Source organism: Ostrea edulis, chromosome 4 (genome assembly GCF_947568905.1).
Source record: "Ostrea edulis chromosome 4, xbOstEdul1.1, whole genome shotgun sequence".
Classification (NCBI taxonomy): domain Eukaryota; kingdom Metazoa; phylum Mollusca; class Bivalvia; order Ostreida; family Ostreidae; genus Ostrea; species Ostrea edulis.
This window is the reverse complement of record NC_079167.1, coordinates 49,520,380-49,535,757: the sequence shown is the minus strand read 5'-3', so window position 1 is coordinate 49,535,757 and position 15,378 is coordinate 49,520,380. Positions and strand designations below refer to the sequence as shown.

The following is a 15,378-nucleotide window of genomic DNA, read 5'->3' as shown; positions in this document are numbered from 1 at the left end:
GCAGCTAGAACCACAGCAGTCTGGACATCTGACTTACCATTACGAGGTCCTACAGTAAACACATGCAAAGGAATATCAAGGGAACAAACAAGACAGAGAGTAAAACACAATTATGTGTAGTCAGACCAGTACAAACTCCTGGTGTTTAGAGCAAATCATAGCTGCTATCATCATTAAAATATTATCTTTACTGGATTTGGACAACAAGAGTATGCCTGGTCCAACAGAAAAGTTGCAGTGACCTAACATAACCTCAAAATCAAAACTACTGTCTAGGATAGCATAATATCCAAAACATAACCCCCCCCCCCCTTTAAAATTTTTTTAAAAAAATTTCCATTGAGCTGTGAATTTTTATATACATCCAAGTGTCATTTTTTTTTTTATATTTTCATTTTGTAGCTTCAAGCTGCCAAAAAATCATTTATGTGAAAAATTTTGCAGCTCAACAACCCATGTATCAAAGTTAATCTGGTGCAAAGGATGTTTACATGCCAATGTTTTTCACACCAGTTTCAAAAGCTACCCTATGCCTTATTTATTTGGGGAAAATCAACATTTAAAGATATTGGGAACTTTCAATAACTGAACTATTCTATATCAAAATATATTTTTCTATCCAGGTTGATCCATTTCTTTTATTTTTGAAGTGCTGTCAGTCTGCGTATGATTATATGCATTCCAGGAAATCTGCAACCTACTTTGCAGCATTGTTGAAGAATGTTTTCTGATTTATTTTCAACCTTTTATCTGAATAAGTATGATAAAAAAAATGCTTATTCTTATTGTATGATCATTGATGGTTTATTTCATGCATTTAAAGTTTGTCCTTTAGGGACTATTTCCCCTTTACCATCATTCAAATATGATAACAAATATGAAAACAAGTAAGATTAGGTGATTTTTTAGCCATTACATTTAAATACCTTCAGGTCAATTAACATCTGGGTTTTTTTTTTTTTTTTTTTTTACATACTTGGACATACATGTATTTATTATTGAAAAAAATATTTATAGAAAAACAAATAATGAAGAGTCTTTCTTTGGTTTGTTAAATGGGATATGAAGGTCGCAAACACCGCAGAAAAAAATTTCATCACTCACATTTTTTCTGCAATGTTTGCGACCTTCATCTCTTGTTTAACAAAGCAAAGAAAGCATTTAATTATCTAAATATTCTTTCTCATCAAGACATGATTTACACAATATTCTACCATTGTAGAGAAAAGATCAAAGGAATGCCGCGGTCATTATTCTGCAATATGCCTTCATACGTATTAAGATAGTTGAATTTTATAATCATAAAAAATCAATCAATATATGTCGTAAAACAAATTTGTCATTCAGTATAAACCAATCGACTGCATTCCAAGAGCAATACACATGTAAACATGGTGATGCACAGACAAATTTTTCTTGGAACTGTATTCAAAGCAATGGATATAATCCGTTAACATCAAACTAAATACTTGAAAATAGATTCAGAATATCCCTACCATCTTGCCTTTTTCGTAAGCAAAAAAACCCCCAAACAACAATGTAGACTGTTTCGGAAACTGTCATGACTTCACATTGACCTACTTCGTAGCTATATAAGAAAACGATCGGCTGTATATTTCTGAGCCGTAGTAGAATAGAAATAAAGTTCTTGTTTTTGAGTATGTTGCACAATAGCCTCCTTGGTCTCGAAATGTTTGAAATATAAAAGCCTCTGCCAACGCCTCTGAGTTTATATTTCAAAACAACATTTCTCGACCTCAAGAGGTTATCCTGCAACAAACACAAAAGCACGATCATTATTTGTTAATTCTGTCGTACTTAAATATCCATTACAAAATTTGTCTATAAATAAAATTTTAGTCATTTGATTACCAGTTTGGGAATTTTAGCAAGAGGAAACTGACAAAATTTGATAGTCATATGTATGAAAAACACTGCATGCAGTAAATAAATGTCCAATATAGAACCAATTAAAGCCTTTTAGAAAATTATATAATGAATTCAACTTTCCTTTCCTTGATAAAAAGTGTATGCTTTAAATATTCCAAATAATATGCAACACTCAGATCAATAGGATAGCAGAATTCCATCAATTTTACAGACTTTGAAGGTTACAAAGAAATAAAAAAGGCTCACAAAATTGAGCCAAGTCAAATTTGCAACTATATTCTCTGTCCTTGTTATCATAAACAACGATTCCATGCTGCAAAGCTTCAACTGCCTAACACCCAAGCTCAGACTTGTCTATACAATGAAGTAGATTATAGTAGTGCAAGTCATGCAACATCTATTTCGTAGTCAGCAATTTGTTGCGGTCTGACCACTTATTTCCTTTCTAAATAAACAGACTTAATAATCCTATTGTAAATTATTCCACCAATTTATATCCAACAGTATATATATGAATTATGTGTCTACTACTATAGAAGCCAGTGACAGGGTTCTCCTTAAGAGCTGGCAACCCGCAATTTCTCGACCTGTACTTGTGGCAAATTCATCATCTACATTCAACAATAAATTAGGCCCATGGGGATCCACGTTAGAACAGGTCCTCAGTACTCCTTGCTTGTTGTAAAAGATGACTAAATGGGGCAGTCCTTTGAATGAGACTGCAAAAATTGAGGTACCATATCACAGCAGGTGTGGCATGATTAAGATCCCTCCCTGCTCAAAGGCCATAAGCGCTGAGCAAAGGCCTAAAAATTTGCAGCCCTTCACTGGCAATGGTGGTGTCTCCATATGAGTGAAAGATTCTTGAGAGGGATGTTAAACAATATAAAATCAATCAACAATAAATTACAAAAAAAGTTTTTAAAGACCTTGGATTTTCTTTTATCAAATGGAATCAAAATTGTATTCACTCATCAAGATTGGTTTTTTAAAAAATATCTATTTTGCTGTTTCCCCAAAACAATTGCTACCTGAGCTGATTTTAATTTATCAATCCTGATTTCAGAATCAAGATCGAAAATCAAGGAAATCTTTTGTTTTTTTAAAAATAATTATATATGCATTAAGTTTACATGTTATATAAGCAATCTGAATTCAGAATATGGAGACTATGAATAAACTCACGGGCTTTTTTTTTTTTTTTTTTTTTTTTATAAAATAAAAGATAAAAAATAAAAGATATAAAAGACAGAGGCGTTTTTCCTTCTTCTTGTATTTTAGATTACAGCTATTTACATTGAATTCAAATTACAGTTTATTTTGGAATTCAAATTATAATTTGATTATGAATTGGAATAACATGAATTTCAATGTTGATACGAGTTTATAAATTCGTAGATGCTCATCGACTAAGAGAAAATGTGGTACAGCCAGAGTTTTATATATATACACATTCATTGAAGAAGCTTAAGTACCGAACAAATGTGTTGGAAATTGATTTGTAGTGCACTTTTATGTCCAAAAGACCTGAATACTAGACAGTTTGATAAAGTACATAAAAATTCAAATCAGTGAGGTTAACTGTCTCCATTATACGAAAAAATATAATTTACAAAATCATTCCTTTCTGAACACATTTCACACCATTCTTTTGGCTAATCAAGATGCTACCATTTATGTGTCTGCGGCTTTAACGATTCAAAGTTTTTCTGGTATGTGTGCATGTTTGACTGGGTAGGCAGGCCGCATGCCCCAAGATCCCTTTAGTGGCCAATAATTGCTTTCAAATTCATCTGGTAATTTGAAAATTAAGGAGAACCCTGCAGTGAATCAGAATTCAAGCAATGCCGAATCTGTGTTAAGCAATAAATACATGTACCAGCAACGTGCAATACAACACCAAAAATTGCACATTTCTTACAAAATATATTATAATAATCAACCTGTACCCCAAATTTTAACATAAAAATCTGTCATACTCAAACTAAACATATCCTACTTTTATAAAACTGAATTTGTGAATAGTATAGATTTCAAATGAAGGAATAACACCCAAAGAAGAAAATAGTAACCTGATAAAACGATGTCTTATCAAATGTCAAAGGGATTTTAAAGAACTATTAAAACAGTACATTTTGTCTATGAAGTGCAGCTAACATATCCCAAAGTATGCAACAACACAAGGATAAATCTACACAATACATAAAATTTACTTTTCTGAGTTTTATCTGTCTTCTGACTACATAAATTGCATTGTTATACAAGTAGATTTACCTTCATCGGTTCCTATTTGTGTGAAAAATATAGCATCATTATTAATCCTATGTACATATTACTGCATCTTTCCCCACCATCCATTAATTTAAAACTGCACTCCTTAAAACTGACATGAATTCATAAATATATGAAAATTATCAGTGTCCGCCATATTGCTTTCTTTATGAGTACACATTGTTTATATGCATGTTATATAGGAGGTAAGTTATGCTAAGCTTGACTTTACATTGGTTTTTATGATCTATCTGTACACTCAGACTTGAACAGTACACATCTCTGATAGTAATGTATTGAGGATGAACAATACATAAAATCAGGTTTTAAAACAGTGCAATACTCAAAATTACAATATACTGTATATTTTAGACAAAAACTGTATTTAAAAAAAAAAAAAAAAAAAAAAAAGCCTTTCTTTACAAGATTAAGCATTCATACAAGTATCTGCAGTAAATTGACAAGAATATATAAAAATGTAGCAAACTTCAGGGTTCGACATTCACTTTTTATAAGCATTAGACCAGCCGGGCTACATCAAATGTCTTTTAAACTAGACTAGCCCTTACCAAACTTTCTAGATAGAGCTTTGGGCAGTCTAATGCTTTCTTCATTTAATAATCTATTAAAATACTTAACTCTAATGACAAAACACACTTTCTCTGTTAAACTTGAACTATAACTTATAAAATTACCAATTTGTCTAACCACATGTGTATCAACCAAGTTTCATGAGTGCTGACAGACAAAAATACAGATGCACATCTATGACGTTTGGAATATTTGAATCAGTTTTGTTTAAATCCTTGCCTCTGTGCCTATGAAATTACCCCTGCCCTGTAAATTTGACCTTGACCATGAAAAACAAGTTTTTTCCTCTAATCATGGGGAACATGTGTACCAAGTTTGATGATCTTAGCCTTACAAGTTCTGTTTTTATCTGATCCACAAGGTGCTGATGGGCAAACAGACGCACTGCGTCATACCATATGACCCCTAAATGGCTGGCACATAGTAGATAAATGATTTTTCCACATTTATTACATATTCTTGAATTTTTCTTTTACTGCAAATACTTGTGTAAATGTGCAACCATGTGGAAAAAAACCCCCTTTTTTCTTCACATTTCTATCTGAATTCTCCAAAACTTTCAGAATGTTCATACAAATTTACTATGTGTTTATTGTAATATTGAGCAATGCATGGTGGTTTAAAATGTGATTTCATGTGTTTTCAAATCCCTATACATGACTATTACAGACATGCACGGTCACCAGTCTAATCCAGCTAGAAAATCACTGTGTAACCATCACATCTGGGGCAACAGGTAAAGTAAAACATGTAATCTGAAAGAAATATAGCTGACAGGAGGAAATACAGCATATCTAAGAATTCATGTCCCTTTTAATGCTTAAATTCAAAGAACTTGTGGCAAATACAATTGCAAAATTATTATTCAGATTCTATATACTTTAAACACACATTTTCATGTCTGATTGTTTTGATTGACATTATATAGATTAAAAAAAAAAGATATATAGATATCATAATATTGTATGTTATATGTATAAACTGTGCAAAGTAAGGTACCTTCAAATGTGTCATCTTCATCTCTTATCAGCTCGTCATCTGAACAGATGTTGAGTACGTTCACAAGCATTTCTGTCACTGAAAAAGCAGCCAAAACTTTCTAGAATGCCTTATTTCCACAACAAACTGTTCTAGAGTTACATTATAATAGTTCAACAATTGAACTAGAGTCACAAAATTACCACACAGCAATTATTAAATATCTGACTTAATCTGAAGAAAATTTTAACTTTTCCATTACAGGTACACAGGCACTAAAAATTCAAACCTTTCTCTCCAACAAAGGGTAGAGACCATGTGAAAACATCAATGAAATTTGGCAACCAGTATGGGTGTGGTGAACAGTTGAACTGTCGAATATTCATCACATTGTTTTCATACTTTAATATGGCAGCTAAAATACACAATGCGCAAATGAATTATAATTGAATAGCGTGCTAGAGGAGAGCAGAATTCAATATGAAGTATTTGGATTTATCTTAATTATCTATTATAGACATTCAAATAATTTGTTGTGGAGAATTTTGTAATCATATTACATTTATTGGATTTCACCATTGCAAACAATATTCAGTACTATACACGTACTTACCTTTATTATTATATACATCTAAGTAATTTGGTGCAGAGAATATTGTAATTAGAGAGGGAAATCCTGTTGTTTGACTTTTTCTGTACATTCGGTATCTAAACAAAAAATGAAAAATCCTCATTTCATGAAATTAAACATTACTAGGCTACAAGAAGAAAATTCCGCATTTTATTAATGCAAGACCAATTTGCTTACACTAATTTCTCTTATCATCAATGGTAAGGCCAGAGTTTTTTTATTTTCGTTTTACGGGAAACGCCGACCCGATTTTTTTTAAATACCGAAAAAAAAAATAGTTAAAATTTACGTTTATTTTTTTCATCCCCGCCGAACATCTATTTTGTGAGGTTTTCAAATAAAATCGGGATCGGTATACACATATACATGTAAACGCTTGTTGATAAGTGAATTCTTTAAACCTGAATTACTGTTTACGACTATTTACCATTGATGAGAACTAGTTTAACGACATTTCCGCAGGAATATGGAGGATCACATGTACATCAGAATCGATGTTAAATGCATCGACACAGCAGTTTGCCGCAGCAAAATTGTGAAGGCACGTTTAAATGACATTGTTGGGCATGTCATTTCGGATCTCTTAGAAGAATCAGACAAAAATATCTCCCCAAAATATCTTGGATCGAGAGTGAAAACACTGACATAGATCCTCAAACACCTGTCAGCGTGTTTAAAGATTTTGGGTAAGCCATATACTTTATTCTATGAAAATCAGATTGTTACAAGTATATTGTGATAATTCACACACATCGATATTGATTAACACTTCCATGGTAACATTGAATGGGTATTGGAGTAGACTCGTACTCAGACTTTGTTTGAAGGTTTAGGATTAACATAATTTAGATACCAATCCATGTCTGCATGAGTGATAAATTCAAGTCTGGCCAGGATTCCAACAGTAACACAGCTGCCCTGGGGAATAATATATTCGATGTATTGAAAGCCGCTACTAGAAGTTGAACACATAAGTTTATATAGCTTCCTACTTCATTTGATTTTTATTATTAACGTTTTATTTTCTAATAGGGTCAACACAGATTTTTGATGCAATATGCTTTCATTGTGGAGACTCAGATGTGACCAATTGTGAAGAATTCAGGAAGACTTCCAGAAGTTTTGCTATTGTTCGTCCCATATGCCAAGCATGTCGGCTTGCAGGAAAAATAAATTTCCACATGGAATGCCAAGAAGCGAAGAAACTGATTTAATACTCTGTCAGTTAATATGTACTGAATCCAAATAAATGCTTAACATTTTTTACCACGGAAAGGTCTTGTCACAAGGAATACTCATGTGAAATATCAAAGCTCTATCATTTACTGTTCAAAAGTTATTAGCAAGGTTAAAGTTTCAGACAGAATGATAGTCTAGGTCACCTACACGTTTGTCAATGCAGTGTTCTACGAGACAAACGTCTAGGAGCATTCTACGATAAACATTTACACTCCATAACGAGGCTTATCCGAATTCTGATACAGCAGCTGATTGGTTGATGCATAACGATGACAGACGCAGTCGAACAGAAGATAAACAAAGTTTTATCAGATTTAAAAATCGAATTCTCGTTGAAACCTTTACAGAAAGAGTGTTCACTTAAATTAGCAAATAGGTCAGACGTGTTGGCAGTATTACCAACAGGCTATGGGAAATCGCTATTGTATACCATTCTACCGCAATTTATGTTTGAAGAAGACCTGCATAGTAATACTAGTTCTCGTGAAGTCAGCATAATTCTGGTCCTATCGTCACTGGTTTCTCTAATGAAGGACCAATTTTCAAACTTGCAAAAACACAACGTTTGCTTTCTTTAGAACAAGCGACACATAAACTGACATTTGGAACAACAGCTGTGGTCTTTGCTTCTTCGGTGTCGCCATTTCCGTTTTTCGATAGCGCCCCCTCGCGGTGTAATATTTTTTAATAGAACGCTCCAAGGCGTTTGAGTGGGAAGTCAAACGGCTTGCGTGACCTAGGCTAACAGAATTACAGAATGACAGACAGGACAAAAACAATATGCCCCCCGATCTTCGATCTCGGGGGCATAAAAACTCTGGCCTAACGGTACTGCATGTATATAACTGCATGTAGGAGTTAGTAAACGTTTCAGTGTTTAAGGTTTGACCCAAGAATTTCTCTCTTAAAACGTGACAGACAGTGGCACATACAGTACAAATAGGCCTCCTATCATTTAAAGTTCATTTAGAGGATATGAAAGACTAATTCCGATTATTCTTCATAGACACACAAAATGGACCACTAGGGTACATAATACCATTATACGTCCATTTGGAACTACCTGTACATGATGCATTTTAATGTTCAAAGTAAAACGCTTCAAACTGGGGCCACAGTGACCTACTTTTGGGTCACAATAGACTTTCTCACCAAGATGTATCAACTGATGCAGACCTGTTTACCCCTTATGAAAGCTGTCAGTAAGATTGTCAGTATTTTTGGTAGTCTGTCAGTACAAAGTCACCAGTGAGTGCCGCGAAGTGGCACAAACCTGCTAGGGGGGTCTGGGGGCAGAAAATTTTGAAAAATTAGATGCCATTTCCTGCTATCTGAGAGCTCCTGAAATCAGATTCAGAGGTTTATAAAGATGAAAATATACGAAGTATTTTAGTTTAATTTTTTAAAAGTATGCTGAAAACCTTGTTGAGACCTCTCGACTTGTAAATTTCCCTAATATTTTTCATGCATATGTAGTACGGTTTCTCTGACACTTACCTCATATCTTTTAATTTTTAAACATCAGATCAATTAGCACTAGTCTACTTTTCTTGACTCATCAAATTACCCCTTTTTAAATTACTTTGCTTTCCTTGAATACTCAATTTAATCTATTCATCTTGTAAACAAACACTATAAAAACATACATGTATCTAAAACAGAAGAATCGCTTTTCATATTGTAAGGAAACAAAGATTTTTTCTGGTAGAACTTTTCCCATTTAATACTGCATATTCATTATCATTGAAACAAAGTACTACAGGAAATCAAACAAATAAAACATCCAACAAAGACTAAGGTACGTTCATGATCATCAGCTGCTTTCCGTTTTGACATGGTTTGTCACCATGCTGTATTAATCTCGATCTTTTACATGCTTTAATATGTTTCTATTTCATAAAGCGCTTAGATGACTTTGATCTTTAAAAGTTAATAATTTTCTAGATCGAATTTTGACGAAACGATTTTTTTTACCGATTATTGTTTTTGACCGTATTTTCGCGACCAATCACCGTAAAACATTTTTTTTTTTTTATTTTACCGTAAAAAATACGGCGAAAACGTACAAGTAAACAGGTCTGCTGATGTTCCGAGCCTCACAGTATGCAAGCTTATGATCTGATTTCATCTAAGGATGCTTTGTGCCAAGTTTGGTTCCCTATATATTCCCATGTAAAACTTTGATCCCTTTCCTAACCCCAGGGGTCACGAGTTTTACAAACTTGAATTTCCACTTTGTCAGGAGGCTTTCATGTAAATTTCAGCTTTTCTGCCCAGTGGTTCTTAAGATTTTTAAATGACCCCACCCTATTTTTGCGATTATCTCCCCTTTGAAGGGGTCAAGGCCTTTCATTTGAACAAACTTGAATCTCCTTCACCTAAGAATAATTTGTTCTAAGTAAGTTGGTCCAGTGGTTCAGGAGAAGTCGAAAATGTGAAAAGTTTACAAACAGACCAGGGAATTATCTAGGTTGTTTTTACTATCGGTATAAGGTACCTTTCCCCTTTGGCAAAAATGGATTTTCCCCCTTCCATAGATAAAAAATCCCCTTCATTTGTAGAAACTTCACAAAATTGTATGAGAATTTTCAACAAAATCATTTTTATATATTCTAAGTCATTTTCTATAATTGTCACACTTACAATATACATAAAACAAGTATCATCAATCAATTTATATTCCATGGATGTCCCCCATCCCCTGGAAGCTCGATCATGACTGCATTCTCCAAAATTCCCCATAAACATAAAATCGGTCAGCGTTTCTTTTCCTTATATAACTGGTACCGATAAACAGTACCATTCCCAATGCCAAAAAAACTTTGATTTTCCCAATTTTGGGACTAAAAATTTTCAATTCACTTGCCGAAAAATAGGCAGCTGCCATCGTAATTTACTTAGTCTGAAACATTGCACAAGTTAACTAAAATGTTCACTTTCGGTTTTAAATCGAAATTACAGATCATGGCAGTGCGTGTGTTGTAGAGCTACGATGATTCTAGAACGAACCTACGATGATTCCTGATAGTTGAAATCATTTGGTAGAAAATCCCCAATTTGTTCGTTTTTGACGCTATTTTTCGCAATTGAATGGGTACCGTTAACAGTACCAGTGGGTACCAAAAAACGCTGTGGGTAGTAACACCTAAATGCTGGACAAAACCCTGCAGACGGACAACGGGTTATCAGAAAATTAAGCTAAAAATGGTTGAAAAATCCGGAGGACTTGAGATATTTGGAAGAAGTTTACGTCCTTTCCTATAATGAGATAGATCTTTTCTCTGATACAGGTGACTTAGGCGCGTCTTTCAATGACAAAAAAACTGATAAATGAAGAGAAAAAAAAAAACTGAAACAAGATGTGTTTGTGAAACAAAAATGCCCTGATAATGGTCAATTCCAAAGATGGCCAAGCCTCCAAGGTCACAAGGACAAATGTCTTGGTACCAGTAGAAAGATCTTGTCACAAGAAATGCTCAAGTGCAATATGAAAGCTCTAATATTTACCATTTAGAAATTAAGACTAATGTCAATTTTTTTAAAAGCAGGTCAAATGTCAAGGTCAAAAGCTTTAGTACCCATGGAAAGGTCTCGTCACAAGGAATACTCATGTGAAATATCAAAGCTCTAGCACTTACTGTTCAAAAGTTAGCAAGGTTAAAATTTTCAAAATGTAGGTCAAACTTCAAAGCCAAGGTCACAAGGTAAAAATTGTTGGTACCCATAAAAAGGTCTTGTCACAAGGAATACTCATGTGAAATAACAAAGCTCTAGCACTTACTGTTCAAAAGTTATTAGCAAGGTTAAAGTTTCAGACAGAATTACAGAAAGGACAAAAACAATATGCTCCCCGATCTTCGAGGCATAAAAAGAAAATTCTGAAATTACTTTTCAATAATGAGATATTTTCTCCGATACAGGTGACTTAAGCGCGTCTTTCAATGATAAATTTAAAATGAGAAAGAAAAAAAGGGGGGGGGGGGGGGGACGACGACGACGACTGATTAGAGAAATGGGGAAAAACCTTGAAAGAAGTAAATTCTGAAAATACTATGATTGAATTACAGAAGAAATCAAATTAGAGAGTCTAACTCTATTAAACGGAATATAAAATGGGGCGTGAAAATAATTCAAGGTAAGCTTTGAGTGACGCTGTGTAGAATTACGCCATATTATGTAAATGAGTGGTCATCAGAATGAGGGCTCAGTCTGTAATTAGTCAAGAGAGTGCACAAATCATTAAAAACTCGTGATGAGCAAAACTTTGTCTAATATAGCCTCGGCTAATAATGACTAACTATCCAGTGATGGTGAGAAATTGAGCGTAGCCACAAATAAGTGTGTCAGGCACCCATACTTTGAATCTGCTTACGTTCAAAGAACAGGTGACAAGTATTTCTTCAGCCCCAAATTTGAGTCTGATTAACAATTCTGATTTTTAAAACTGTTCTTTTAATATACATATGTCCTAAGATGAGTGTCTTGAAGTAAATCAGAGAAAACTGCAATTGCTATTAATTTCTGCTAGCAGCCAACATGCGTGTAAATTACTCCGCAGATCTGCAGCTGTTTGCAAATGTTAATTTCTATTTCGACAGTTTTTAGTTTGTAATTGAATTATAAGCATTAAATATAAGGCTTTCATAAAGGTTGCGATTCGGTTTTTATATTCATTTCTCCATGAACAAAATAATTTATATATTCAACCCTATATTCAACAAGCAGCCATATAATTTATGGAACATGTTTCTCCCATAACATCCCTTTAGGTACTACACAGTGCCTCTAGTCAAAAGCACATCATATGAGCATATTATATTTGTAACAAGGATATGTTACTTTTTTCCATAGTAATCTTGTACATGTATCAAATTGATCTTGATCAGCATTTTGATCCACCTTCATGTTATTTTGTCATTTTACAAAGTTATGGTCTGGCTACAATTGTACAAACAAAATGATTCCTGTGTATGTCCCAACCACCACACTCATTTGAGGGGGCATGAAAATGTCATGAAAACTTTTAAGTGTACAATGTAAATGCAAATCAATACTATGGACACTCTTAAATAGGGGGGAAAATATTACTGAATGAAAATAAAGTTTTCATTTTACAGAACTCACCCAGCATCCTGTGCTTCATGTGCTCTGATAATTGATAATAAATTATTTTGCTGCAAAAAATCACAACATGCTGCATAGCTGAAATGGAAAAAAATACATGAAAATTAATGAATAAACACCCTGGAACTAGAAAACAGGCTATTCTAGTAAAAAATCTTCTCCACCCCTGGACAACAAAAAAGTTCTCTTATATCCCTGGTAAGGTTTCTGAATAAATCGCTTTTATACTGGGATGTCCTGATGTAAAATTTGCTTCTATCCATAGTACCATTTTTATAAATCTCTTCTATCCCTGTGTATGGACATTACTGATCTACCATGACTTTTATTAGTAATTTTAAGCGTCAAACACGGTTTCAAATACTCAGAAACTTTGGGGACTTTACTAGAGAGTGGAAAGAATCTCGATCCCGATTTCAAATCGGAAACAAAGATGGAGCGTGGTGGTGTGCTTGTGGTTGCAAGCAAATGGTCTACAAGCATACCTCAATACATTAAAAGGTATGTAATATTACTTTTTAGTGTAGCATTTATCACTTGATGAATATTTAAACGATTGACTGCCAACTACTGTTTGTCAACATTTTGTTTACCACTAGTCTAGCTCCGGTGACACGTGCCTCGCCTCGGTAATTTAACAAATTTTGTTCAGTCATACTATTATGTGCAAAATGATCCGATTCTAAATGATCAAGGAAGGAGAACGTGTCGTTCTATTCATTAATGGACCTGTCTAGGACACAGACCAATTTCCCCTGAAATTATCCGGAAAAATAAAATTAAGCAGTTATCTTTATTTGTATATATAGAGTCCCAAACGATTGCAATGTAGTTCTACTTTTGGTTCCTATCCTCGACAAGGCAGTTACGGCTCATTAATCGTTTAACCTTTTCCCCAAAACTTAATCCAGCAAAAAGTTATGACATAGATTGTACAAGTCAATTAATGAATTAAAAGTTTTAATGTTGTTTGTGGAAAGCTTTGAGAAATATTTACATGATATCTACAATTATGTTTGGTGTTTGACAAACCTAAGTTAAAATTTGGAATGAACTGACATAATAAAGACCTAACTGATCATTATTAATGACCAACTTTTAAACTTTTATAAAGTAGTGAAGTGAAAACTTTATGTTGAGGGAAATACAGAGACATGCAGTGTACATATAATTTTCTATAAGTTCTATAAAATATGAAGTTTTAAGTTGAACACTATTAAAGATTATAGTGTCACAACCAAAGTGATGATGGACAAGTAGGCTGACAGACAATGAGATTCCTGTAGGACTACTGTATTTTCAATGCAGGACCTAATAAAAATTTGAGTAGAAGTGCAGACAAAAATCAATATCTCTCTTTCCATACAATGCAGATGTGTCACAGACTGGTGATTATGAATTATTCATAATTGGTAGAAAGACAAAAATTACCTGTAGAAATATGAGCAACCTCTAACACTATTATGAGTAAAATGTTCTGATGTCCTCTCTGATCCAAAGTCTTCTAAGGGGTCTGACCATAATATATCACACATGGGACCAAATGCTGGAGGTTCTTTAAACCTATCCAACTGAAACCAGAATATACGACAGGGTTACTTACATTAATTAACAATCAAGAAAACAACACAAAATGTTCATCAAACAAGAGGCCCATGGACCACATCGCTCACCCGAGTCATCTTGGCTCATATTTAAAGATTTTTCCTATATATTCGCATGTTTAACTTTGATACCTTTTGTGGCCCCGCCTACTCCCGGGGGCCATGATTTTTACAAACTTGAATCTGCATTATGTCAGGAGGCTTTCATGTAAATGTAAACTTCTTTGGCCCAATGGTTCTTAAGTAGAAGATTTTTAAAGATTTTTTTGTATTTGTTATGTAAAACTTTGATCCCCTATTGTGGCCCCATCCTAGCCCCAGGGGTCATGAGTTTAACAAACTTGTATCTGCACTATGTCAGGAAGCTTTCATGTAAATCTCAGCTTTTCTGACTCAGTGGTTCTTGAGAAGATTTTTAAAGATTTCCCCCTATATATTTGTATGTAAAACTTTGACTCCCTATTGTCGCCTCATCTTACTCCAGGGCGCCATGATTTTAACAAACTTGAAACTGCACTATGCCAGGAAGTGTTCATGTAAATTTCCACTTTCCTGGCCCAGTAGTTTTTGAGAATTTAAAAAAAAAATTTTTCCTATATATTTGTATGTAAAACTTTGATCCCCTATTGTGACCCCATCCTACTCCCGGGGGCCATGGTTTTAACAAACTTGAATCTGCACAATATCAGGAAGCTTTCAAGTAAATATCATCTCTTCTGGCCCAGTGGTTCTTGAGAAGATTTTTAAATGACCCCACCCTATTTTTGCATTTTTGTGATTATCTCTTCCAAGGGGGCATGGCCCTTCATTCGAACGAACTTGAAAGCTCTTCACCCAAGGATGCTTTTGGCCAAGTTTGGTTATAATTGGCACAGTGGTTCTGGAGAAGTCGAAAATGTAAAAAGTTTACAGACAAACGGACAGACAGACGATGGACAATAAGCGATCAGAAAAGCTCACTTGAGCTAAAAACAAAGTACAAATTCTTAAAATACATTCATGTGTAAAGATATAAAGCTTATTCAACATTAACATAAAACTTACGAATAT

The 15,378-nt window shown here is 34.0% G+C and overlaps 1 protein-coding gene across 9 annotated transcripts in view; it reads right to left on the bottom strand.

Moving 5' to 3' along the window:
• Positions 1-15,378, bottom strand: part of LOC125668551 (protein phosphatase 3 catalytic subunit alpha-like) — a 48,980-nt gene that overhangs the window by 9,083 nt on the left and 24,519 nt on the right. For 4 of the 9 annotated variants that reach the window (XM_048902806.2, XM_048902807.2, XM_048902810.2 and 1 more), the window contains exons 6-11: positions 14,156-14,295; positions 12,725-12,802; positions 6,344-6,438; positions 6,020-6,145; positions 5,752-5,829; positions 4,165-4,176 (exon numbers count right to left, since the gene is read on the bottom strand). In XM_048902806.2, the coding sequence (XP_048758763.1) occupies positions 4,165-4,176; positions 5,752-5,829; positions 6,020-6,145; positions 6,344-6,438; positions 12,725-12,802; positions 14,156-14,295 (529 nt within the window). The remainder of the gene's footprint in view (positions 1-4,164; positions 4,177-5,751; positions 5,830-6,019; positions 6,146-6,343; positions 6,439-12,724; positions 12,803-14,155; positions 14,296-15,378) is intronic. The other 5 variants (XM_048902811.2, XM_056162821.1, XM_056162820.1 and 2 more) reach the window with 3 other exon arrangements.